The sequence below is a fragment of the Rhizophagus irregularis genome, chromosome 12 (assembly GCF_026210795.1).
Source record: "Rhizophagus irregularis chromosome 12, complete sequence".
In the NCBI taxonomy this organism is placed as follows: Eukaryota; Fungi; Glomeromycota; class Glomeromycetes; order Glomerales; family Glomeraceae; genus Rhizophagus; species Rhizophagus irregularis.
Genome location: NC_089440.1, coordinates 5,028,372 through 5,053,172, shown reverse-complemented (window position 1 = coordinate 5,053,172; position 24,801 = coordinate 5,028,372). Strand labels below are relative to the sequence as shown.

The 24,801-nt window shown below is 29.6% G+C and overlaps 12 protein-coding genes across 13 annotated transcripts; 6 read left to right on the top strand and 6 right to left on the bottom strand.

Moving 5' to 3' along the window:
* Window positions 1-411, top strand: OCT59_004624 (uncharacterized protein; the record flags this gene model as incomplete). The annotated part of the gene is made up of 1 exon (XM_025324582.1): window positions 1-411. The coding sequence occupies one exon, from the start codon at window positions 1-3 to the stop codon at window positions 409-411; it is 411 nt and encodes a 136-aa protein (XP_025185556.1).
* A 2,010-nt stretch (window positions 412-2,421) lies between these two features.
* Window positions 2,422-3,108, bottom strand: OCT59_004623 (uncharacterized protein; the record flags this gene model as incomplete). The annotated part of the gene is made up of 6 exons (XM_066148406.1): window positions 2,422-2,425; window positions 2,526-2,615; window positions 2,703-2,740; window positions 2,816-2,843; window positions 2,913-2,932; window positions 3,067-3,108. The coding sequence occupies 6 exons, from the start codon at window positions 3,106-3,108 to the stop codon at window positions 2,422-2,424; spliced, it is 222 nt and encodes a 73-aa protein (XP_065997009.1).
* Window positions 3,109-3,383: 275 nt separating this feature from the next.
* OCT59_004622 (uncharacterized protein) lies at window positions 3,384-3,902 on the top strand (the record flags this gene model as incomplete). Its single annotated transcript, XM_025314300.2, has 1 exon — window positions 3,384-3,902. The coding sequence occupies one exon, from the start codon at window positions 3,384-3,386 to the stop codon at window positions 3,900-3,902; it is 519 nt and encodes a 172-aa protein (XP_025185554.1).
* A 589-nt stretch (window positions 3,903-4,491) lies between these two features.
* On the bottom strand, window positions 4,492-5,822 carry OCT59_004621 (uncharacterized protein; the record flags this gene model as incomplete). The annotated part of the gene is made up of 4 exons (XM_025314299.2): window positions 4,492-5,262; window positions 5,329-5,373; window positions 5,437-5,535; window positions 5,613-5,822. 4 exons carry the CDS (start codon window positions 5,820-5,822, stop codon window positions 4,492-4,494), a joined length of 1,125 nt encoding a protein of 374 aa, XP_025185553.1.
* Window positions 5,823-7,140: 1,318 nt separating this feature from the next.
* Window positions 7,141-8,013, top strand: OCT59_004620 (uncharacterized protein; the record flags this gene model as incomplete). The annotated part of the gene is made up of 3 exons (XM_066148405.1): window positions 7,141-7,291; window positions 7,579-7,685; window positions 7,942-8,013. 3 exons carry the CDS (start codon window positions 7,141-7,143, stop codon window positions 8,011-8,013), a joined length of 330 nt encoding a protein of 109 aa, XP_065997008.1.
* Window positions 8,014-9,895: 1,882 nt separating this feature from the next.
* On the bottom strand, window positions 9,896-11,926 carry OCT59_004619 (uncharacterized protein; the record flags this gene model as incomplete). The annotated part of the gene is made up of 1 exon (XM_025314298.2): window positions 9,896-11,926. The coding sequence occupies one exon, from the start codon at window positions 11,924-11,926 to the stop codon at window positions 10,382-10,384; it is 1,545 nt and encodes a 514-aa protein (XP_025185551.1). The 3' UTR covers window positions 9,896-10,381.
* A 537-nt stretch (window positions 11,927-12,463) lies between these two features.
* On the bottom strand, window positions 12,464-15,313 carry OCT59_004618 (uncharacterized protein). Its single transcript, XM_025309066.2, has 3 exons — window positions 14,678-15,313; window positions 12,927-14,586; window positions 12,464-12,774 (listed from the first exon to the last, which is right to left on the bottom strand). Exons 1-3 carry the CDS (start codon window positions 15,155-15,157, stop codon window positions 12,587-12,589), a joined length of 2,328 nt encoding a protein of 775 aa, XP_025185550.2. The 5' UTR covers window positions 15,158-15,313; the 3' UTR covers window positions 12,464-12,586.
* A 173-nt stretch (window positions 15,314-15,486) lies between these two features.
* Window positions 15,487-17,210, top strand: OCT59_004617 (uncharacterized protein). The gene is made up of 7 exons (XM_025314297.2): window positions 15,487-15,591; window positions 15,731-15,915; window positions 15,989-16,063; window positions 16,131-16,147; window positions 16,233-16,593; window positions 16,667-16,801; window positions 16,889-17,210. The coding sequence occupies exons 1-7, from the start codon at window positions 15,531-15,533 to the stop codon at window positions 17,030-17,032; spliced, it is 978 nt and encodes a 325-aa protein (XP_025185549.1). The 5' UTR covers window positions 15,487-15,530; the 3' UTR covers window positions 17,033-17,210.
* A 1,274-nt stretch (window positions 17,211-18,484) lies between these two features.
* On the top strand, window positions 18,485-20,056 carry OCT59_004616. Of its 2 annotated transcripts, none has more exons than XM_066148403.1 (5): window positions 18,485-18,624; window positions 18,747-18,856; window positions 19,160-19,403; window positions 19,482-19,592; window positions 19,664-20,056. In XM_066148403.1, coding segments are annotated over exons 1-5 (609 nt in total). In that variant the 5' UTR covers window positions 18,485-18,622; the 3' UTR covers window positions 19,806-20,056. The 2 variants fall into 2 exon arrangements, with proteins under 2 accessions (XP_065997006.1, XP_065997007.1); XM_066148404.1 differs by having other exon boundaries at window positions 18,495-18,532; window positions 19,160-19,407; window positions 19,486-19,592.
* Window positions 19,976-21,942, bottom strand: OCT59_004615 (uncharacterized protein). Its single transcript, XM_025309067.2, has 7 exons — window positions 21,808-21,942; window positions 21,410-21,731; window positions 21,138-21,341; window positions 20,814-21,071; window positions 20,584-20,739; window positions 20,303-20,512; window positions 19,976-20,226 (listed from the first exon to the last, which is right to left on the bottom strand). Exons 1-7 carry the CDS (start codon window positions 21,846-21,848, stop codon window positions 20,131-20,133), a joined length of 1,287 nt encoding a protein of 428 aa, XP_025185547.1. The 5' UTR covers window positions 21,849-21,942; the 3' UTR covers window positions 19,976-20,130.
* Window positions 21,943-22,025: 83 nt separating this feature from the next.
* Window positions 22,026-23,301, top strand: OCT59_004614 (uncharacterized protein). The gene is made up of 3 exons (XM_025310161.2): window positions 22,026-22,238; window positions 22,325-22,486; window positions 22,584-23,301. Exons 1-3 carry the CDS (start codon window positions 22,037-22,039, stop codon window positions 23,135-23,137), a joined length of 918 nt encoding a protein of 305 aa, XP_025185546.1. The 5' UTR covers window positions 22,026-22,036; the 3' UTR covers window positions 23,138-23,301.
* Window positions 23,302-23,332: 31 nt separating this feature from the next.
* On the bottom strand, window positions 23,333-24,655 carry OCT59_004613 (mitochondrial 37S ribosomal protein mS45; the record flags this gene model as incomplete). Its single annotated transcript, XM_025314295.2, has 4 exons — window positions 23,333-23,590; window positions 23,666-23,815; window positions 24,057-24,245; window positions 24,326-24,655. 4 exons carry the CDS (start codon window positions 24,653-24,655, stop codon window positions 23,333-23,335), a joined length of 927 nt encoding a protein of 308 aa, XP_025185545.1.
* Between the last annotated feature and the right edge of the window lie 146 nt (window positions 24,656-24,801).

Genomic DNA, 24,801 nt, shown 5'->3' with positions numbered 1-24,801 from the left:
ATGAATTACAATAAAATTTACAATAAAATTTGTCAACCACCTCATAATCAGTCTAGACAACTAGCTGATGAAATAAGACTAAATAATACAAAATTCACGATTGTAACACCAAGAATGATAATAAAGAGAAATATTAAACGAGAAATCGATGATGAAAACATAGATATTAATTCGATGGTAAATGCCGTTTGGAACCACCATTTAACAGATGCTCAAAGAGAGGAATTTGAATCTTTGGCAAAAAGTATTAACGACATCAATCAAAATGTTGCGAATATTAATAGTGATTCGCACAATAGAATGAACCGAATCAATAATCATCAAGAAATTGACCCTATTGGGATTTTTAGTGGGACGGAAATCTCCCAAAGAACTGATTTTGAATCTCTCATATTAGCAACTTTTCCATAATTATTATAATTAGTATAGAATTCTCAAATCCGGTTTATTTGTTGATTCTATAAGAATAGTTTACAGCTTACATAATCACAACTGTTAAAGATAATCGATTGATTAATTTTAAATTTTTTTTTTTTTGCTTTCCTTATTTGTCTCGTGTACTATACTCTCGCATAAATCCGATAGTTTTTTAAACCCCGTTAATTTTTTTTTTTTTGCTTTCCTTATTTGTTCGTGTACTATACTGCATAAATCCGATAATTTTTTAAACCCCGTTAATTTTTTTTTGCTATCCCTATTTGTGTCGTGTACTATACTCTCGCATAAATCCGATATTTAAACCCCGTTAATTTTTTTTTTTACCCGTTAGATTAACCTGATAGTAATTAGTAATATTATTTACGATTTTCGTATTAAGATTTTTAAATTCATTATGACATTTATTATGCATTATGTATATCTTATTTTAATTAATAACAATAAATATGTTTATAATATTTACCACAATGAGATTTACATTACGAGAAATGGAACAATAAACTTTAATCATCATATGAAAATAATAACCTGAGAAAGTTGTATTATTTCACGTGATCTATTAAAAAAATATTTTTAAGTGGAAAAAAGCGCAGAAATACTAATAACTATTCTTTTTTTTACGACTAACATGAAATATAATATAATTTGTCAGCAGAAATGATTCTTCGGAATAATTTTTTTTGGAAAAATAATGAATCCGTTCATTCTTATATATTCTAAATCAGGAAAAATCAAGGCATCGGATTAACAATGTTATAATCTATAAAGGATTACAAAGGATGCATGCAATAATATATGTAGTTAAACCGCAAATCCGCAATTTTCCTTTACATAAAATATGATTAACGATCGACTAATAATATATTAAAAGTTTTTTTTTTTTTTAATACTCCATATATTAAATATCGCTAATTATACTTTTTCGATAATGCAATATGACAATTAAGACAACCAGTTGATTGTTTATAACCATAATTAATGTTATTTTTGCTGAAACTATTTGTGTTATTAAATAGGGGGGAGGGTAATTATTGATTTATGCTGAGATTTCCTAAATTGGTAATCTTAACCAAAAGGGAAATGTCAACCTTCTTATTTTTTTATTAATTTTAATAATTAAGTTGGAATCTTATAATTTATAATTAAAACATTCCATTTTACAATAGTAATTCGACAAGTACATTTCTATAAATAATTAAATAAATTTAACCCGAGTTTTTTTTTCCCGAGATTTCTTAAAAGTATATCCAATTTATTGAATCGAATAAATCAAAAGGTAAATTTCGTAATTAAAACTTTTGCACTTTTTAAAAAAAAATTCGGTTTTTTATTTTTACCCATTCAGAAAGTTGACAATTTCTAATTTGGAGCACAAGAATTTCTTTAAAATTTTCGTCATCATGATTTGGACAAATTTTAATTTCGGCGTTGAATTTGAATTACACAAAAATAATCATCGCGCATTTTTATTCTACAAAAGAAAAAAAAATATCAAGCAATTAATAATAATGTAAAAATTAATAGTAGCTTCAATTTACTTTATTTGGTAATACTAAGGTATTAATTAAATTAATTATGATCTAACCAGTTAAAAAATTAGATTACATGAAAATTTTCTTATAAATTCGCTCCTTCACCTTTTAAAAAAACTGAAAAAAAAACTGAAAATTCTTCTACAAAAAAAAAATCACTGTTATTATATCTTTGGCGAAAAATCTTGAAACTTCCAACCAAAAAAAAAAATCAAATCATACCATGAAATATAATAGATTAAATAGAATCTGCAATCCACCTCATCTTGATCAATATAAACAAATTGCTGATAAAGAAAGAAAAAATAATATAAAATACAAGCCTGTTTCAGCGAAAAAGCTACTTAAAAGAAACATGGAGGAAGCTCATGAAGAAAATATTAATATGTCGACGGTGGACAACTTTTGGAATCACCGTTTATCAGATGATCAACGAAAAGGGTTTGAAGCTTTATCTAGAAAAATCAATGAATATAATCTAGATATAGTAAATGTAAGTGAAGATTCTCGTGATAAAATGTACAGAATTGGCAATCCTCAAGAAATTGAAAATACTTTCGGAATTGCAATTTTTGGTGGGACGAACCAATTCCATGAACAGAATGATTTTGAAACTTATGTTTTGACACCCTTTCCTTAATTACACTAAATAGATTAGATATTATAGAACAATTATTAGATATATATAATTTAATTTTCCGAAGGACTTTTATATCATAGATTTATAAACACCTTAAAATTATTCTTTCTTCACTTACTATCGAAAGAATCTTGCTTATTCAACCTTTGGTTTTGTCCTTACCTTCAGTTTATTTCTAATTGTTTCCCCATTTCTCTTTTCCAACCTTTTTCATGACACTCTTTTTAAATTTGCTTTTAAAAGTCGATGTCGGCGGCTTTAATTTTTTAATATATGATATTATTTATTTACGATTTAAGTACCTTCCATTAAGTTTAGTTTTCTTCCAAATAAGAGATATAAATATTTTTTCTTTTAATAAGTTAATAATTATGCACAAATAAGTATATTTTTAAGTATTATATGAATAATTATGGATAATTGTTACACATTTTTATTTTATATATAAGGTTTTACATTTTTTTTTAGAGATATTTTAAGATAAGTTCCTTTCAACATTTCTTTTCATTCAAAGAAATATCATTTTCTAAATTCATGTGTAACAATGTGAACCAATTAAATGTCAAATTTGTCGTAGTACATAGATGTCACTCATTTAACATCTTTCGGAACTTTCGGGAGAAATGGGAAAGATACTTGATTTTAATTGATATAATTGATATAATCGATTTGATATAATTGATTTAAACTGATTAAATCGATTTTATTTTTTTTTTCCTTCATTTTTCTTTTCCTTTCTTTTTTTTTTTCTTTTTCAAAAAAAAAAAATAATAATGACGTGCGCTCAACGATTTAATGACTTTTTAAATCGTATAAATTGTGAACAAATCTATGAGCTCCCTTACAATAATAATCCACTTATGGTCGCGTCTCACGCAAGGAATTTCTCTACAGCAGTTCCAAAATTATCAGGATATTCTTTATTGAAATGGAATGTAGAACATGAAGTTCAACGATTACGAATTGATAAATCTATAATTCATCCGGCAACAAAATTTATTTGGAACTTAAAATTATCAGTTTCTCAAAGAAATCAATTTATAGCTTTGGCAAATAATGCAAATGATATTAATGATCGCGTAAAATTAGTGAATAATAATGATACGATTAATAGGATTATACAAATTGATTCCCCACAAGAAACAAATAATCTTTTTGAATTAAATTTTTTTAATGGTACGAAATTTAATGATGATAATGATAATTTTAATTATTTAACGTTGCCTTTGGGATCTCAATATGATTCGTATCATTCTTCTAATCAATTATTCAAACTTAATGAAAATATATAAATTATATGATATTATATACGGTAAATACTACATATTATTTATTATATTATGATTAAAATTTTTATTAATAAATGTTGTTTTTAAGTTCAAATAAATAAATAAACTATGTTTTTAAATTCTCGAAATTTTATTCGTATAAAAATTTTATCCAATAAAATTCCTCATGGTTTCTGATTGGTTATTGATATTCAACAATGCTATAACTTTTAACCTGGTAATTAATTTAATAATTATGTTTTAGTGAAATTAATAAATTCATTCCTAATAAAATATTTTTCCGAATAATTATTTAAATGATATTTGTTGAATTTTAATGTGTGTAACACAACTTTAATACATATCGTCCTTTATATAAAGGCGTAATAATTAACAACACTTTTATATTTTATTTAACAGTCGCAAAATTTTATTTCAGTCTATTATTATTAAAAATTAAAAATTATATTATATTATATTATTTATTATTGATATTATAAAAAAAGTAGATTGTCGTATATGGTGTAGTATAAGAAAATGATTTTGAGAATTTAAATAAATATAGTCTACTCAAACTGATATATATACTGTTTTTGAATGTACCGTGGATGTTCTATTGTGATTGAGAAGATTGCACTACTCTTTTACAACTAATACAAATTTTTGTATTCCCTTTTCCTTTAACTGTAATCACTCCCTGATCCATCACTTTAATTTCATCATCACTCCCTTTCACCACTTCAATTTTTACATCCTCCATAACAATGTTTCGATGTACAAGAGGGGCTTGCCGTCGAGACATTTTAACTATGTTGTAATGTTCTTCTATGTCAAAGTAAGCTTTTGATTTGGTGGTCAAAATAATCTTTCGTTTACAAGCGTTTACCAGGTTGATGATATCTTTGTTATATTCACAATCAGATACTATACAACCTATTTTACCATTTTGATTTAATAAGAGACTTTCCATTTCTTGAATAGTCTTAGTTGTAACAGAACTCCTACATTGTATCAATACTTCCATCTCCTTGTACCAGGCAAATATATCAACTCCATAATTATCAAAAAATTCTTTTTCCTTTGTTATAGGATTATTATATGAAGTTCTAGTCATTGTAGCCCTCATTCCTAGAGTCTCCAATCCATCACGAACAAATTTTACCATTTCATTATCTAAAACACAATCATCTTCTGATGAAAAAGATGAAAAGGATGAGAAAGAGCCTCCTGGATAATCCAAATCTAATTTTAGTTTCCCCTTGGTAGATAGGTTAACTTCAGGTTTGAAGTTTCCTGAACGGAAAGGTTTTGTAATCCTCTCATTATTTACTGGATGTAAATGGGGAGTAAAACTCTCAGTTGGCCGTTTTCTTTTGCTCTTTATCTTCAAAAGGACAAAGTCATGTAAATTGAATGCAAAAAAAAATATATAATTATAAAAATTCCATACCAAATTATCATTTGTCTTTTTTGTATATACTTTACTGGTCTGTATCTAATCAAATTAAGCAAGAGTTAATACAAGTTTTAATTGGCAGTAAATATTGACTTAACAAACCTTTTCCGATTCCTGAGCATCTGAAGTGTTAATGGATGATCCAGATGATTCTATTTGATCCCAAAACACCTGGACATCACAATGTCGTCTACGGTGATCCTTATAGACATAACATAATGACATACATTATAACCCGGGCAGGAAATCATGGGCATTCTTATCAAATAACTACTTACCTTATGATTATTCAGCAATCGGTTTGCAGCCGTTTTAATTTCTCGTGAGTAATTTCCTTTTATTAGTTTCTCTAGTTCGACAGAGAGATTGCAAGCTTCTTTTTCGAATGAAAACGTGAAATCAGGTTGCTGCCTGCGGTAATTATAGTAGCCAAGAAATTTATAATCATTTGCTGGCGTATTTAAAAAATAATCAGATATTTTTGTCATGATTGTAGAATTTAGGGATATGTTTTTTTTTAAAAAAAAAGAATATTACGTGTTTTTTTAAAAAAAAAAGATTTTAAAAAGAATATTACGTGAAGAAAAGTAAGACAACAGATAGTATTTATAATAAAACTGTTGTACCATCAAAAAATTACGATTTTTGCATCATAAATGAAATGTAATTACGTGTTCTTTGTTTAGCAATAATAATGGCAATATTGCATCAAATTGGATCAAAATCTGTCGTATTCCCATCAATCGTTTTAGAAAATAATTATTATTATGATCAGTAAAATAATATGATTATATTAATCATCGGTGGATTCAGCCACAAATTTTCTACCCCCACGTGACCTAAAAAATTCACCACAATAAATAATTTTTTTCACCTCTCTTAAAATGTCACCGGTCACGGTAAATCGGATCATACAATTCGAGATTTTAGAAATACAAGTATATATATACCCACAAACTTTCTCTTTCTCTTAAAAAGTTTTCTCAAACCAAAAAAAAAAATATTTTTTCTCTAAAAAGTTGTTTGAACCCAGTTCGAACCCAGTTCAAGTTCAGCCCAGAAGGCCGTGGCTGAAGCAAAAAAGAATGGGCAGTTAGTTGAGCTCGCCCATCCCAGAGGGCATAAACATTTTTCTCTAAAAAAAAAAATTATATTATCTCCAAAATGAAGGTATCATTACTCCTGGGAAAGACTTCTTTTAGTGATGCTTTTCCGGTTAACGCTTGTGATGACTCTATAGTCGATGTTGATAAACTCAAAATTAGAGACTCTCGTTTCTTATTTGGAATGAGAAAAAAAACGCGTTATGAAACAGTTTACAAGGAAACATTGATTGTGTCGATATAGAACTTTGGAAGGTAACATCGCTTACGAATAGATGAAGAAAAGCTTAAAAATGTTAGATAATATTGAAAAAAAACTTGAAGGCGAGAAGTTGATATTTATCTTGTTTAAGAATTATTTTTTGGATTAATCACTTGTAGATGAGAAACATTCACATCGTACAAGTGCCCGCCGCTGCCGGTAAGTGTCTCCCAATGGCTTACCTCTCGAGCAAGAAATTTGCAGTAACGAATTATCAATTTTCTATTCGATTTGTGAAAAAGAAAGCGGAAGGTTCTGACGTGGCAAAGATAACGAAAAAGAGAAACTAGGTACTATATGTCAAAAATAAACTATATAATTTCGTATTCTGTCTGATGGAAGTAATATGTTATACTAACATTTTTCATGCATTCTGAAATATCTTAGTTCTCAATCAATAGTAAAGTTTTTAACGGAGGATGAAGAGAATAGAGAATAAAGATGGATCAAACTGATTTCGCAACCAAAAATGCAAAAAGTCTTGGCGATAAAATATTACATCCACTTTTCGCACTTCAATCTGCACCAGGAGGAAAATTATTCTTTTTTGACGAGTTAGCTAGTTTGAAAGGTGAAGATATCGAACTTGTTAGTAATTATAGTAATTATTTAAAAGAAAACATCCTCAGGATCATGAAGGGGTCGAAGAAGTTATAAATCTTATTCGTAATTCAACCGGCGTTTGTATAACGTATAATGGATTTTCGTTATATGATGATAAAACATACAGCAATATTCGAGAAGGATTAGCAATGCGTATTTTATGGAGCTATTTCTTCGATGGAAAGAGTTGTCCTGGATTGAATTTTACGATAATTTTAGTAAACATTTTGATTCATTGGAAAATGTTTCTCCAAGTTCTATTGAAATGATTCTTAGGACATTATTATAAAGGACAACAAAGAAGAATGGCTCTCAGTATTTTGATAACAAATGGTCCGGACAAAATGAAGGAGGGTGCTAGTATACTTAACGGAAGATTTAAGGTGAAGTTTTTTCTATCATCGTTTTTTGCATGGCTTTATGGCAGAGGGAGGCTTCTACAGCTATGGTGGGCACCTGCTAGCTGTCCACCTTACGGTCTGATTGCCCGCTGTAGAAAAAGGAAAACCCTCACAACTACGGTGGACACCTGCTTGCTGTCTACTTTATGGTCTGCTTGCCCGTTGTGCTTGTCTCTACCCATGCCTCTAGTCATTCCTATTTATACTATACAGTATACTAATTTTATGTGAGTTATAGGGGCATAGGGAATATTTTAGTGACGTTGATGCATTTCAATATAAAAGTGACGAGGATAACCACTCTCTTTGAGAATAATATGTGTATCTGTCTCAAGGCTTTCGATGGTACGAATTTTATCATTCAGCAAGTAAAGATCTTTCTATACGTTTGTGGAATCTCAAGACCATGCAGACTATCGCCATCACGACCGGTTTTGAGCATTGCAATGGTTCAAATTTGTCTTTTTAGCCCTCTAGATTTTTTGTTTTTATCATTATCTTTTACGGCTGAGTAGTTATTTATCCGTTGACGAAATTACATTACCAATTTACTCTATTTCTTGTGCAATATAAACTCTTTTAATTTACCTTTAGGATACTATATTGCGACATCATTGGTGGTTATAACCCATTTATTCCTGGGGCAATTTGATAGTTGCTTACAATAGAGAGAATAAGGTCAGTAGGGGGCAGGGGCACATTAAGTGGTACGTATAAATTAACTCAATTAGTTTCTATACTACCAAAGTTTGAGATCTATCACAATAACAATTAATAAAAATTAAAAATTTTAAATTGCCAATTGTAAAACCCAATAAATATTACATGATGTAAAATTAATATATTATTTATATTGAAATTTGAATCTACGAAGTGCCACATGCGGACATGCCATTAACAAGCACGCACCGTCGCACCATGCAATAACATATAACGCTTAATTTGTTACAATGATTTCTTAATTACATAGCTGTTCTTGTTGTATTTTAAAATGTTCCAGTATTTATTTGCCTGTAAAGGTATTATTAATTATTTATATGAGCCCTTTTCGGAATTAAGGATTGATTATCCTTAGTGCAGCAGTTGGGTGCGCACCCCTCATAAAGTCTGATTATGGTGAGGTCGCAGGTTCGATTCCTCTGATCACGGAGGATTGCAAAGAGACTGGTGGATTTATCAAACTACTTACAATTTATAAACTAAACTCATAGTTACGTGGTATACTGTAATCAATTATCAATTGCGGAAACCCGAAAAATATTAATACTTAAGAATATTAAGGAGATCGAGTAATTTGTTAAAAAAAGTTGATTTCGAGGTTCTTCTGTAGCACTATTTATTACTCATATAAAAATTACTCATGCGATAATCATGATACGTAACACATAATGTGTAATAATCATAAATAAATAAATATTCTCCTTTAGGTCTTTACTTTTTAGGTCTTCTCTTTCGTAAGATCAACGTTGGTGATCAATTAAAAGACGGCTAAGTCAATAAAATAATAACTATATTATATATTGATAAGCCGTAAATATAATATATTATAGTATGGAAAACATGAATTCTGTCAAATTGAAAATCTGTTTTAAATATTAACTGTATTGATGAAACAGAAATGGCATTTGATTTATAATTGAAACGTAAACTGATATGTACTAAATCAATTTATTAATTTACAAACTAAAAATTTTATTTAACTTTCTTAAAAAACTGATTCAAATTTATCACATTAATAACAAGATCCAAAATCTTTGTGATTAATAATTAAGAGAAGTTGCGAATTAGGCAAATAAGGATAATTGTAATTCATTTATTATTTTTTTTATTTTGGCGTAATATAAGACTAGAGTATATTGTAACTAAATTTAGTTAAAGCCAGAATTTTTTTTACATATTAAAATTTTAGTTCCGAGTTTATAAGCGGTACTGCGGCAGCGATATTACGGTCTGTTTTGACAAAGTAGAATAAAATTTTGAATGGGCGTACGGCTGCATTATCTGTTATTTGAAAAACCAATTTTACTGCTTTTCCTGAAAAGTGGAAGCCCAATTTCAATATTTTCGTGCACGTGACATTCTCCGTCGTTCTAATGAACGTTTTATTATTAAGATCTTATTATATCATTTATATGGTTATATGGTTGCAACAAGCTCGTCCAAGTTCATATTTCAATATATTATCATATGTTTAGTCTTTATTTTATTTTATTTTTCATGAATCCTTACCGCAGTAAACTTTTAATAACTATTTAATTATAAAATTTAAAATGAAATTAAAGAAGGTAACTTGTAATCAATACTATTCTTTACACCAGAAAATGAAATAATGCTAATAAATATTCATTCGCAAATACGCTTGAATTCTAATATGCTTGAATTCTTTGAAACCTTAATTTCATCCTATCTAATGAATTGCAACACGTACATGTACAGCGTACAACTTTTCTAAATAAAACAAATAATAACCACCTAAAGAAATAAATGCAACAACGACCCTCCTTTCACTCCAATTGCACTCAGAATTGAGTTTAAATCTACCTCCTTCAACTATAGTTAGTGATAAATCATAAATAACAGCTACATTATTAATAATCGTTCATTTACAAATAATAGATTACAACAACAGATTATTACATCCTATTTAATATTAATTTTACAACAACCACCTTTTCTGTTTATTCATTGGAAGTGGAATTATTCGTGTTGGTTTCTGTGGTCCTTTTATATCGATCGAAATTACGACGGCGACTACGAGAAGGTTGATGATGATTATTACTCGTACTTGTAGTAATAAAAGATCCTTTGTTAGGACAGTTGGTGGCGTAATGACCAATACCACCACAAGTAAAGCATCTTGAAGGTAAAAATCCAACAAATCGTCTATTATTCGCTTGAGTAGCCGAACCAGCAATAGAAGAGGTAACAGTGCTTCCAACACGAGGAGAACGTGAATTGGGTGTCCTAGGTGAATAATTTTGGCTACGACGACCACTTTTCGGAGAAGAATATGTTGAATGTCGTCTCAATTTTCTTCCTTGACTTGTACCACGTCGATATTTGTTAGGGTTAGTCACGTTATGATTATTGCTACTTTCTTTATTTTTCGTGGTAATGACCTCGGCTTTATTGACAATCTCGACAGATGTTTTATTGTTGTTTTCACCACTACTCTTCGCTTCGACAGATGACCCAGATGATTTATTATTTTCATTAGTATTCGAAGAAACTAATTCCGTACCAGATTTCGAATTATTATTCGGAGTAGTAACAGTTGCAGTAGCAGAATCAATATCATTATCCGCTTGAGAAATACTTGAACTAGATAAGTTGATGTTTTCAGTATTAGTACGACAAAGCAAAGCCTTTTTCCAAAGGATGTGACGAGCTTGAGCAATATGTTCTTTAGCTTCTTCAGGTAGTTGCATCGGCATAATAACGTCAAGAAGTTTCCCAGCAGTAGCAATAGCATTATAACAATATTGATCTTGTGGTTTTTCGAATTCAGTATGTTGCCAGTTTTCGTCAAATTTCACTTTATCAAGATTAGTATCCGGACAATAATGAATTTTAGCCAATTGTGTACGAAATTCTGATCTCAAATCAGCGATACACCTTACAATAGGATTAACAATTCTTGCTATGTCTATATCATCATCTTGAAGAGAACTGTCGCCAAGAGTCATTGGAGAAACCTCAAATGGGTCGTTCGTACCATTTATTTGAAGGGTATTAGAAGACTTAATTGGGGTTGTTTGCTCATAAGGAGTATATATTTCTGACAATTTTTGTAGAGGAATTAAACGATAATTACTGTCTTCCGAACCAGTCTCGTCTTCTTCATTACTCAAAGGTTCAGAATCTGTTCTTTCATCATCACTTGGATAATCTTTCCGATGTTTTGGCAGACTAAAATCAGATTCATCAGCAGAAGAAGTATAATCCTTATCCTTGTCATTATCGTTAGTAACCTTTAACCCAATTTCATGACTACCATCTTCAGAATGACAAGTTGTTTCATCACTCCATTTTTTCTCATTGACAATATTATTGTCCACCAAAGTAGTTTTACGATCTTGTTTCTTGTCGTTATTAGCAGACTCTCCTTCTACTGCATGTACATCAACATCACGTTTATGACCATCATTTTCTGTGACATTAAGTTGTTCAAGATTTTGTTGAAGCTCACTTTCAGGAGAAATTTCTTCAAGTTTGAGAGGCATGTTAAATAAGTTTTATCTGTGTTGAAAAAAAAATATAAAGATAAATAAATTTTTTGATGAAATCCAGAACGTATAAAATTATAAAATAAAGAAAGTGGTAAAGATACAACGAAGAACAGGAAAGAAAATGTCGACTTTGGCACCATAAACCGAGTCTATTTAAATTATTTATTTGGACACAAGCTTGAAATCAAATGATTATCAACCCGAAATAAAGCAAACTTTCTCATCACGTGTGATATATGCGTCATAACGTTATAGTATGTTGTGTACCGCAAAAAGTTAAGTTTGATCATCTTAAAATATGCACAAGTCGACGCGAAAAGCTTAACATTAAAAATTGAATACGTGTCCAAAATTTTAATCTCTACCTGTCGTATTTTGAGCCAATTATCTTATGCAGCCTTGTCAGACCATCAAATATTTAATATTTATTTCATTTCGTAAAAATTTTACTGCATAATTTTGACAAAGAATTCTTAATAAAGGGCTATATTTCAAAATGTATAAAAGTATAAATTATTTAGAAGAATTGACTCATGTGATTGTAAAAAAGTTTACTAGTAATTTTATTTGGAAGGAGAGAAAATAAAAATACAAAAGAAAAAAAATAAATATATATATATTATATATGTATTTTCTTTCACACAGTCTATTTAATTAAAATATTAAATCGTAATAATTTAAGAAAATCGATAAAGATACGGCCGTTAAAAAACATATACCACCAAATGTTTTGATAGGATACCCTACACTGTTCGCCTTTTTCTCATTAATTTTCTCATTAGTAGTACATGGTAGCGAAGTAACTTCTCTAACGTAATCAACATTTAATAGATTTCTTTTACCTATTGAATAGGAAAAATATTATTAGATAATTTATTTCCCACCTTTTTATAATCCCATAATCCCTTACTGCCATTTTTAAGAAAATATATATTTTTTTTAAGGTATTAACAACAAAGATTTTCATCATCAACAAAATTGTCACTTTTGTTACCTTCTATATAAATTTCATGCACGCTATAATCCAAATTTTCTTTACTTTCATTCATTGAAGTGATATCATGCCAGTATAAAATTCGTTGATTATCTTTATCCCAATTCCATTTACCACTACTAACTTTAACAGTAAAATCGTTTTCATTATTAAAATGAAATCTTGGTAGATAAATTACGGTAGGAAAATCTTTTGGTGTATCTGTTACATTACGATAAGAATAATAAAATTTTTTGGTCCACGGATTGAAATTTAAACTCAATGGTTCACCAAATGTTTTTAATGGAAATGGTCGAAGCAAACTAAATAATGCTCTACCACCAAGATCTAAGTCTTTGTTATAATTATATGACAATAGAGAATTGGCCGGATTCGAAGTTGAGTAAATGGATAAATCTTCTCCATTCCATTGATCCCCCCATTGATGATCATTATCATCACAATAATTCCATAGAGTGTAATTAAGTAAATTTGATTCTAAAGCGACAAAGTTAGCATCCATAGCTTTAATTTGTTGAATATAATTTCCTGTTTTATATGCTTTTCCATTTTCCATATCAAATGGAATACCAATTTCACCAATTATGCATGGTATGTTATCTAAATATTTTTCTCCTTCTTCTTTAATTAACCCTAGCTGTTCCGTAAAACTTTGTTTAATTGCTTTGTCTCCTAATTTAATTGCGGGTATAGGTCCCAAATATTTTCCTCTTTTAAGACCTAAATAATCAATATTCCACCAATTAAATTGTTTTTGCACCAATGTTAATCCATCATACCAATGTGGTGAATAAATTAGTCTTTCTTGTGGGTCTTCGGGATTATCAAATTTAGGCGGAATTTCAAGTACGGGTGGTTGTATGAATATTATTGCATTAGGATGAACTGAACGTAATGCTGAAGTATATTTTCTTATAAATGGTTTAAAGCTTTCTTCATACCAATTATACGGTTTATTGTTAATTGGATTCATGGAAAAATAATCAGGACGTAAAAGTTTTCTGGTAGATTTATCCCATACTCCATGTGCCGCCCAAATACATTCGCCACGCGGAAATTCTTCGGATTTCTTCCAATTATAACCTTCGGGATCATTTTCTAACCATGCTGTTTTTCCTTTTGGATCAATATATTCGTTTCCTACTTTACCAAATCCGTACCAAACTATGTCCCATACATCTAATTTACATGGAATTCCCTCTCCTAATAACATTGTTTGAAATGGAGTAGGAGTTTTCCCCCTCCTATATTCTTGAAATTCTGGATATTTATTTAAATCTTCTGTTCCAACCCATCCCCAACTTGGTTCATTCATTGTATCATATCCAACTACAACATTATCCGTTAAATTTTCTTTCGCTATTCTTTCCGCTAATATTTTATATGAATTAATAAAGTGCAATTGTAAATAATCTTGTATGTTCATATCATCAACAATACATTTTGGTGCATATGTTCTTCCCGAATAGAATAACGTAAACATTGTTGACGACGCTAGTTTATAATAATTTGTTGACCATATCATCTTAGGAAATTCTTTTGGTTTATCATATGTATTTTGTACTATTGCTGCTTCAGTTTCCATAAAATTCCTGATATTAAATCCTGCCAATTCAAGCGTCCATCCCGGAGCTCCTGAACCACCTGAAAATCTACTCCACTAATTAATTAAGTGATAAAAGATTGTGAGAAGAAATTCACTTCCAAAAATCACATATTTACTTTATTTTAAAAATTAATAGAAAGCTTACCACGTCTTGATGAGGATCAATGAAGCACTTAAAGCCATATTCTTTGGCTTTATATAAAATTTTTACAATGTAATCTAAAAATTCAGAATCATATTTACCGGGTCCTTCATGTTCTATTGCTTCCCAAGTTACAATAAATCTAAGGAAATTGAATCCCCACTCTTTTAATCGTTGAAAATGTTCATCGGCACTTTCCAACGGAAATGGTCTACCTATAAATCTGGCTTTTTTATGATCAAAAAATTCTTCTGGCTGATGAGAAGGAATTTTTGAGGGATATGAGGGATTTTTTGAAGCACCTGATAAATTTATTCCTCTCAATAATATAGTCCTATTTGAACTATCTTTTATATGTTTACCATCTAGGTAAAGTAAATCATTATTCTCTATATTTATTGTCGCTACTGAAGAAGAAGTTAATAACGATTTTTCTGTTATAGTAGTTCCAGAAATTGTACTTAAAGAATCTTGTCTTAACATTGTTTTAAAAAATTTTTCAAATATATATATATATATTTTTTTTTTTGAGAGGGGAGGATAGAAAAAAAATTGTGTTTTTTTGATATGGTAAATTGACCACCGCCCTTTTTAATACTTTTTCCATACCCCCGAAACTAATTGTTACATTAAAAATACAAGGTTTGGGCTGGCAGAAATTTCATAACTATTATCACATCGTGATTATCCACTGAAAAACAGGTTTTAATACTAGTTAATAAACAGGTTGAATTAACATTTATATTATTGTGGTTAAATCTGACATCACATGAGTTACATAAATGGTGAAATGGAATATACTAATGCGTGAGTAAGGTAACTTTGAAACGAAAGGATTAGACGAAAAAAATTATCAATGATGATGAAGTTTTTTACGCTATTGCTTTGCTTGGTATCTTATTTTGGCTGTGTGCAAGGTACTAATTTTAAAATTTTTCTTTGACAAAATAAAACTTTTAAAAATAAAAATAGACTTATATGCATAAACAAATAAATAAATTAAGCCAATTAATAATTAATCGATTAGTAATTAAAAACTCTCCATTTACCCTTTAGGTTTGTATAGACCAGTTGTATTATGGCATGGAATGGGTGATACTTGCTGCGGTAAAGAAAGTATGATGAAAGTTCAACAAGTGATTAAAGACTTATTACCTGGAATCTATACTTATTCTATTATGTTGGGTGATGATGAAAATCAAGATAAAAAGCTTAGTTACTTTGGAAATATTAATGATCAGGTACAACAATTTTGTTAAGGCTATTTATTTTGCATTTTGAAGAAGCTAATTGTTTTCTTGTAATGATTTGCAGGTGGAACAAGTTTGTCAAACTTTGAAAAATGATGAGAATTTGAAGGATGGTTTTAATGCTATCGGGTTCTCTCAGGTAAATTACAATAGAAAATTCTATACTTTTGTATTTTGACTTTATCTAAATTTTTCTTTTCATGTAGGGAGGTCAATTTCTTCGGTAAAGTTATATTTGAAAATGTGAGATATTCACAACTTGCTTTCACAAAATTCAATACTTACTTTACCTTATAACCTCATCTTAGTGCATATGTACAACGATGCAATGATCCACCAGTACACAATTTAATAACATTCGGATCTCAACATTCTGGTGTATCGGATATACCAGGTTGTTCAAATAATGATAGATTATGTCAGTTAATGAGAACGATTGCGCGTCGTGGTGCTTATTCAAATTATGCTCGTTCTCATATTGTACAAGCCCAATATTATAAAGATCCACAACATTTGGATACTTATTTACAACAAAATATCTTTTTACCCGATATTAATAATGAACTTGATAATAAAAATGAAACTTATAAGACGAATTTGAAATCTTTGAATAAGCTTGTTTTAATTAGATTCACTGAAGATATTACAGTTATACCTAAAGAAACCGCGGTAAGCAGAGGTTATATTTGAGAAAAAGCGAGGGGAATTCTTTTTTTACTTACTCATTTCTTTCATTTCATAGTGGTTTTCTTTTTATAATTCAGAAGGAGTTTTATTGACTCTTCATGAACAACCTCTTTATAATGAAGATTGGATAGGTTTAAAAGATTTAGATGAAAACGGTAAATTAGAATTTAGAGATTGTGAGGGTGCTCATGTAAGTATCAAATTAAGCTTAAGTGAATCCTGACTTTGAGTCACGTTTTTTTTATTCTGACTTTTATTTTTTCTATTTGATTTGTAGATGCAAATATCTATAGAATATCTTCAAGAAGAAATTATTATACCTTATTTAAGTTTTGATATTAGTGGTGAAATAAATAGCAATCTCTATGATAATATTTTTGAGCAAGCTCGAAAGAAATTAAGTTTAAATATTCAAGAATAACCTAAATTATCATCCAAGTTCATATATAGTAACAATATATTGGTACACTGTTTGATTGGAATTTTGGGATCAAATAATTATTATATTTTATAATAATCTTATGTATTTATTTTAATTAGCATATACTCAAAACATTGAAATATACATTATATTTTACGAATTAAACAATATTGAAAATATAATCCCCTGTCGCACTAAGTGTCACTCATGATCACCTTCATACTAAAAATTGCGACTGTTTATAAATAACCGGAATCTTAGTTTACTTATCTCCCGACCTCATATAGATAGCCGGGAATTACTAATTTTAGTTTAAAATAGTATTTAACGCTCCGGGGGATTCCCATTTATTTCATGGGAAGGGGAACATCAGGGGTTTTTTCCCAAAGGGAAAAAACCCTATTATTCCCAACTCCCCATGAAGTAAATCATACTTAAATGGAATGTATATTAGATGTTCCCACCGTATTATTTATTATAAATTAACTACGCAAGAATAATTTTATTTTTATTATTTTTTTTGTCTGATATTGATACAAACAATTAGTTCACATAATAGATGAATGTTCTTTTCTAAGGTTAACTCGACCAAATTTTTCTTACGGATTACCTCAACCCAAACACTATTTCATGGATTATTTGATTCTTCTTTGCACATTTGTCTTTAATCGCATAATGAGATGATTACTTATTCTGTATTATTATTTATCATATAAGAAAAAAGGAGAATTATTGAACATTTTTGATTCTAATTACGCAAAGTAATGAAAACTGGATCTTCCTTCTATACCATACTTTTTAATCAATTTCCTATTATATAATTTTGAAACTCCTAATAACCGAGTAATATTAAAATAGTTGTTCCAGTGATCCATAATATTTGATAGCAATATGATTACCAATCTTATTATTTCAAAATAAAAAATCATAACGTTTAGAATTGATCATACTTTAAAAATAATATTGTAACAAATTGATTAATTACCATAATAATTCATGAATATTCCAAGTTATGCCAACCTTGTTAAAAATGGTTTATAACGTAAGTATAAACATTTAACCCTTATAAATTGAGAAATTCGTTTAAGGAGTTAGCTGTAGAAGTTTTGCAAAGAGAATAGGTTTGTTTGCTAATGAAGAATTAAGATATGCCAGGCAAGCTGTTAATTAAATAGTGTAACTCGCTGAAATCTAACAAAGATAATATGTTTCATATTCTAATGTGAAATTGCTGAAATGTTGTTACGTTGTCACAAATAGAAAAAACAATCTAATTATTTCGTACGTTAATAGTACAGTACGTTAATCAGTTATTTTATACCTTCATTCACACATAGTGGCTTTCATATCGATAATCTACTTAATAAAACGTGACTAGAATATGACCCAATCATCGATCACTCGGAAAAAAAAAAAAGTTTTCAATTAAATAAAAATCATTAAAATAAAAAATTATTTCTTCCTTTCTCCTGGAATCTGACGTATTCCTCTATTTAAAATGTAAGAGATTTTTTTTTTTAAAGGAAAAAAAAGTAATGATTTATCTATTCTTTTTCATCGTATTTATTTAAATGGGTTGAAGAAAAAATTATGTATAAATTTTTTTTTTTAAAAAAAACTGATTATTTATTAAAGTTTTCTTAACTAACAAATATATTTTTATTTTAAATAAAAAAAAAAATTTATTTGGATATGGGATAACATTTGATTAAAGGGCAAATTTGAGGAGTCAGAAAAGGTTGGCCTCTAGCGTGCTTGGGTGCGGCAAAAGAAAAGTTTGGCTTGACCCAAACGAAGTATCCGAAATCTCTAACGCTAATTCTCGTGAGTTAATATTCAAAATTGATTTCATAGAGTTATATATAGAAAATGAAAAGGTTAACAAATTATAATGTAATCGGATCTGAATGTTAGTTTATACAAAAGAATTTTTTATATTATATAGATCTAAAAAGAATTTGATCTAGTTTAATCTGAATTATATGGATTGCAATTCAGATAAAAAAAATCATTCAATTCTTTTTTTTTTTAATCAAATTTTTCTCTCTGTTTCTTTCTGATAATCAATCAAAGAAAAAAAATTATCTTTCTTTTTAACAAATATTCTTCAATTTAATAATTTTATAGGACAAGACGTCCGTAAACTCATAAAGGATGGTTTAATTATAAGAAAGCCACAAACAATTCACTCTAGATTCCGTGTTAGAGAACAATTAAAAGCTAAGCGTAAAGGTCGTCATACTGGACCTGGTAAAAGAAAAGGTACTGCTAATGCGCGTATGCCTCATGGTGTATTATGGATGAGAAGACAGCGTGTTCTCAGACGTTTGTTGAGAAAGTATCGTGAAGACAAAAAAATTGATAAGCATTTGTACATATATTTATATATATATATATATATTAATTATACTATATTTTATTAATTATAATAATAATATTTTTTCCCTAGATACCATCAATTATATATGAAATCTAAGGGTAACGTCTTTAAAAACAAACGTGTGTTGATGGAATACATTCATAAAGCTAAGGCTGAAAAAACTCGTTCCAGAATGCTTGCGTACGTATTTTCATAATGGTTTGTTTTTTCTTAAAACATAGAATGATAATATCTATTTTATAATTTAATAGCGACCAAGCTGAAGCTCATCGCCAAAAGGCTAAAGCCGCTCGTGAACGTCGTGCTCAACGACAGGCTCAAAAGAAGGCTGATTTACTTGGTTTAAACAAAGAGCCTGAAGAAGAAGAAACTCCTGTACATGAAAGTACATGAAAAAAAATTTTTTTTTGATGTACCGTATATTTAGTAAAATGTATTGATTTATCGGAATAATTCCATGAGTGTAGAGATTCTTTCAAGGATCAATTTTTTTTTGTAATTCAGTAGCCATTAGTTATCCAGAATTAACCTTCTAGTTTATCCAAGGAATCAAATATAAAAATAAAAAAAAAATTCGATTAAATATTGGTTTTTTTTTATTTTATATCGAGATTAAATAATAAAAATTACAAGTAATTTAAATGAAATTTAGTTTATGATTCGGATATAACATAGGCGTCGCAAAATATAGATAATAATAATTTTTATCTATCTTTTTTTAACTCATGGATCCAAATACATAATTATGTCTACAAATACTTGGTCCATGTTCTTCGTATTCTGCTTTTGTGTGACAATACCGATAGAAATCAGGCTATCATGAAAAAAAATATATATAAATTTAATTATTTGATATTTTATACAAAATACAAAGTTTTAGAAAAACGTACCGTTGATCCTAGCATAGAACCACCGAACCAGACTGCATAACGTTGTTTCTTGTGCGATATGACATTTACTTCTATTGGTGTGGACTTCAGTGTGCCACCACTTAATGTCTCGCTTCTCTTAACACGAGCATCAGTTGTACGCTTTATGTCTCTTTGAAGGCGTTTACCAAAATCCTTAAACATGGTAGATCCACCCGAAAGTACAATATTCTACAACAACGGAAAGAAAATTTTACTTAGATAGAACTTTTAGTATAAGGAGGAAATTTTGAGATACGAACCTTGTATAAACCACGTCTAACATCGATTGGACAACTTTGAATAACATTATCAACAACTTCAGGAAGTGGTGTCAAGAAATCAGATGATGCTATTTCTGGATTGAAAAATATTTCAGGCCCTAGGAAACGTTCAAAACCAACATCAACTTCATAAGGCTAATAAAAAAAATTTAAAATTTGTAAGAATATATGGAACAATTTGAAATATTAGTTAAAAGATCGCAACAAACCTGGCCAGTCACACTATGTATTCCTTGATATTTTTCGAAATATTTATCTCCTTCCTGATCATATTTTTTGAATTCCTTAACAATATCTGGACATACATATGAAAATTGTTCTTTTATACGTTCAGCCACTTTCAAAGAATCTTCTGGAGGAATTGAAGTTTCATTTCGATCACGAAGAAGTTGTTGAACAAAATACGTAATATCACGACCAGCAATTGGGATATGTTTAATAGATGATCCGACAACATACCCTTCGGCCTTAAAAATAATGTTGGACTTAGTAACTAATTAAACTATATATTATGGACACAAAAAAAAACTTACCACAGGAATTACGTGAGTAACACCATCACCACTGTCAATAACTGTTCCGGTTAAAACTTGACCAGAAACTTTGTTAGAAGTCCAACTGGCAGCCAAAGCTAGTACAGCTTGTACAGCAATATATAGCCCTTGAATATTGAACGATTCGAACATAATTTCGGCAGTCTGTTCACGATTTTCTGGAGCATTAAGTGGAGGTTCTGTCTATACAATTTGAATACAGAATATTAATAAATCAACTAGTTATTAAAATTTCAAATTGATTAACTTACCATTAGGAAATAATGATCTTCTGGTTCACACCTTAAATATTTGAAAATACTCTGTTCCCAAAATCGTTCCATTTGATCCCAGTTATCGATTTGACCATGTCGAATTGGATAATGCAAACCATAAGTTTTTGAATTTGCAAGCGCTTCATATCCAATGAAAAAATCTAAATCCTCGATACCACGTTTAGAGGCTAAAAGATTTGAAGGCTTTGAAGGCATAGCAGGACCGGAAGTGCCTGTTCCTGCAGAATCGCGCGTTGCAATGACAGTAGGAAAGACAAATGATGGTATATTATTGCCCGCGAAACCTAACTTTGTGTACCTGTTTTAAATAAAATTTTCACTGGTTAGGTTAGGAAATTAATAAAAATCAAAAATATATATTATTTAGCACTAACCCAGTCCCATTGTCCATAATTACTGGCGGAAGTCTCGACATGGTTACTATAACTGAACAGTCCTATTAAATTATATTTAACAAATTACCTGACCAAAGAACTTTGCTCGTTAAAAACGGATCAAAAAAATTTAAATATAGATTTAGTGACTGACAAGTGTAACAATAATGCAGATCATCAGAGATAAAAAAATGATTAATTTCAAATTTCGTGTCATTAAAGTTAAATAATGCCTCAAGATGTTGCGGATAGTGAGTTTTACGTCACATATAATTATATTAAAGAACGGTTACCAGCTGAACTTTCGCAGCCTAAAGTAGCTATTATATGTGGTTCTGGACTTGGAGGTTTGGCTGATACTATTGATGAGACAAAGTGCAAAAAGGTTGAGTTTAAGTATGAAGACATACCTGGTTTCGTTACTAGTACAGGTTAGAAGCATAAGTAGAATTCTTTTAAAGAATGTGAACTATTGAATGCACGATATAAAATGCCTAGCTCTATCAATTCTTCACAGTTCAAGGCCATGTGAGTAAACTAGTATTTGGTTTACTTGGAAAGAATCAAACTCCAACGGTTTGCATGGTTGGAAGATATCATTTCTATGAGGGACACTCTCTCAAACAAGTCACATTACCCGTTCGGATATTTAAACTTTTAGGTGTTGAAGTTTTAATTGGTAAGTGATGGATAGGGTTAATATAGATGGACATGTTACCAAATTATTATTTTTTATTATTGATGAAATTATTTTTTGCTGATTTCTCAAAAAACAGTTACCAACGCGTCTGGTGCGCTCAATAAAGATTTTCGGGTTGGAAAAGTGGCAGTACTTACTGACCATATATCTCTTCCTGGTCTAGCAGGTAATAACCCATTATTTGGGCCGAATCTTGGCATGTTTGGACCGCGGTTTCCACCCATGACAGACGTGTATGATTATGACCTTCGGGTTCTAGCTTTTAAAGCAGCATCATCTCTTAAATTTGATGAGGGAACTTTGAAGGAAGCTATATATTGTTTTGTTGGTGGACCTTCATATGAGACCAAAGCTGAAGCTCGATTCCTGAGGACGATTGGTGGGGATATTGTTGGAATGTCTACTGTACCAGAAGTAATCGTAGCGAGACATAGTGGGATTCGTGTATTGGGACTTAGTCTCGTGACCAACATGGTTGCATTGAGAAAAGACAAAAGTGCAGACCCTTCAGCGAGTGTTATTGAAGAACCTGAAGAACCACCACCAAAGCATGAGGAAGTATTAGAAGTTAGTAAGGCCAGAGCTCACGACATGCAGAACTTGGTCAAAACAATTGTTGGATTAATTTAATAAATCATATATGTTTATGTACTACTATGAATGTTCTTGTAATCATTGTAATCAGTTACTGTAAAACGTGTAAATATGTTTAAATAAATAATTATTCAAAAAATTGATGCAGAGACGTTATTATTATTTGTACATTAACCAATAAATAATTTTGCTATTGTTTTTCAAATTTTAATAATAATAATTTATTAATTGTTATCTTATTAGTTCTTTTTCAATTTTGTACAACGAACCATCTCGATCTCGAAGAATAACGTTTTGTTCTTTTCCTACAGTTTTAAATTTAAACTGAAATCTTTGATTTGTTTCTTTTTCATCACGTCCAACTAAAGTCATAATTTGTTCATCTTTTGTTGAATTTTCTTCTAAACTAAAGGGTTTAAGTAATTCTTCCTGATGTTCTTTTTCCTGTATTTTAGCTAAAGTTGGACGACGTAATATTTTAGCCGCATCCTAGATCATAAAGTATATCCGACATGTTAGATAATTTAATAAAACAGAACAAATTAATTCATGAATTTAAGTTACCTCCGGCGAAAAATCTTGATTTTCGTCAACTGTTTCAAAATTTGGTACTCCAACTTTGGGTAATGTATCCGTTAAAGGCTCAGCACAAAAAGAACGTGCACCCAACATTTTTTCAATATTTTCGCTTAAATTTTTTTGTAAAGTGATGCCCTTTTTTCAGGAAAAAGAAAAAAAAAAATACATAAGAATTAATCATCAATTAATAATATCTATTAAATTCATTGATATGTTATATATGTTATTATTTTCTCAGTAATTATTTGGCAATTTATAACCATATTTTAGTGTCTTCAAGACTAATCGTTATTTTTTTTTATTTTTTGACATCATCGACAATTATGATAACCCCGTTAAGAACCGATAATGGAAAATTATAATTAAATAAACATACTTTCTTGCCCATATCCTTTTCTAACTTTTTTAACTTTAAAATTGCTTCAACTCTTTTTAATGAAACTCCATAATCAGTACCGATTTTACGCGGAGTTTGTCCTTCCTGTGTAAATTTCAACCATATTTCTTCTTTAGTACTATCGCTTAATGGGGGCTGAGGTTTAAAGAAAGGATTCATAGGGAAAGGCTACTAAAACATTTGATAAAATGAGTGATTATTTAAAATTCATTAAAAAATAAATATATAGTTATAAAAAAAAAACTCACTATGTTCGAACCGAGATAGTTTGGTCTATCATAAGAATCAGTAAAATTCTTTCCTTCGTTAACTAGCCATATCTTATATTTAGGACGACGAATTCTACTGGGAGCTTTTGGGGCTTCTGGTTGAGTAGTATCATCAACTTTTTCCTTTTCTTCTTTAGAAGGAGGTGGTGTTGTTGTTGTTTTGTCCTTATTGTCCTTATTGAATAGTGTAGGTGTAGAGTGATAAGTTCTTTTATGGTTATAACAAAGTGAACAAAGTATTGAACTCTTGGTATATACGGAGGTAGGAATTGACACTCGTCTTGCAAAAGTAATCGATATTATGCGCATTTTGTTTTTTTTTTTAAAAAAAAAAATCAGTTAAGATGGACGATTAACTAAGCCACCGGAATTTTATTTATTAATAGAATTTATAGGTTAACAATTATTTAATTATGCAAGTAATAACCGGCAATAGCTCAGTTGGTAGAGCGGGA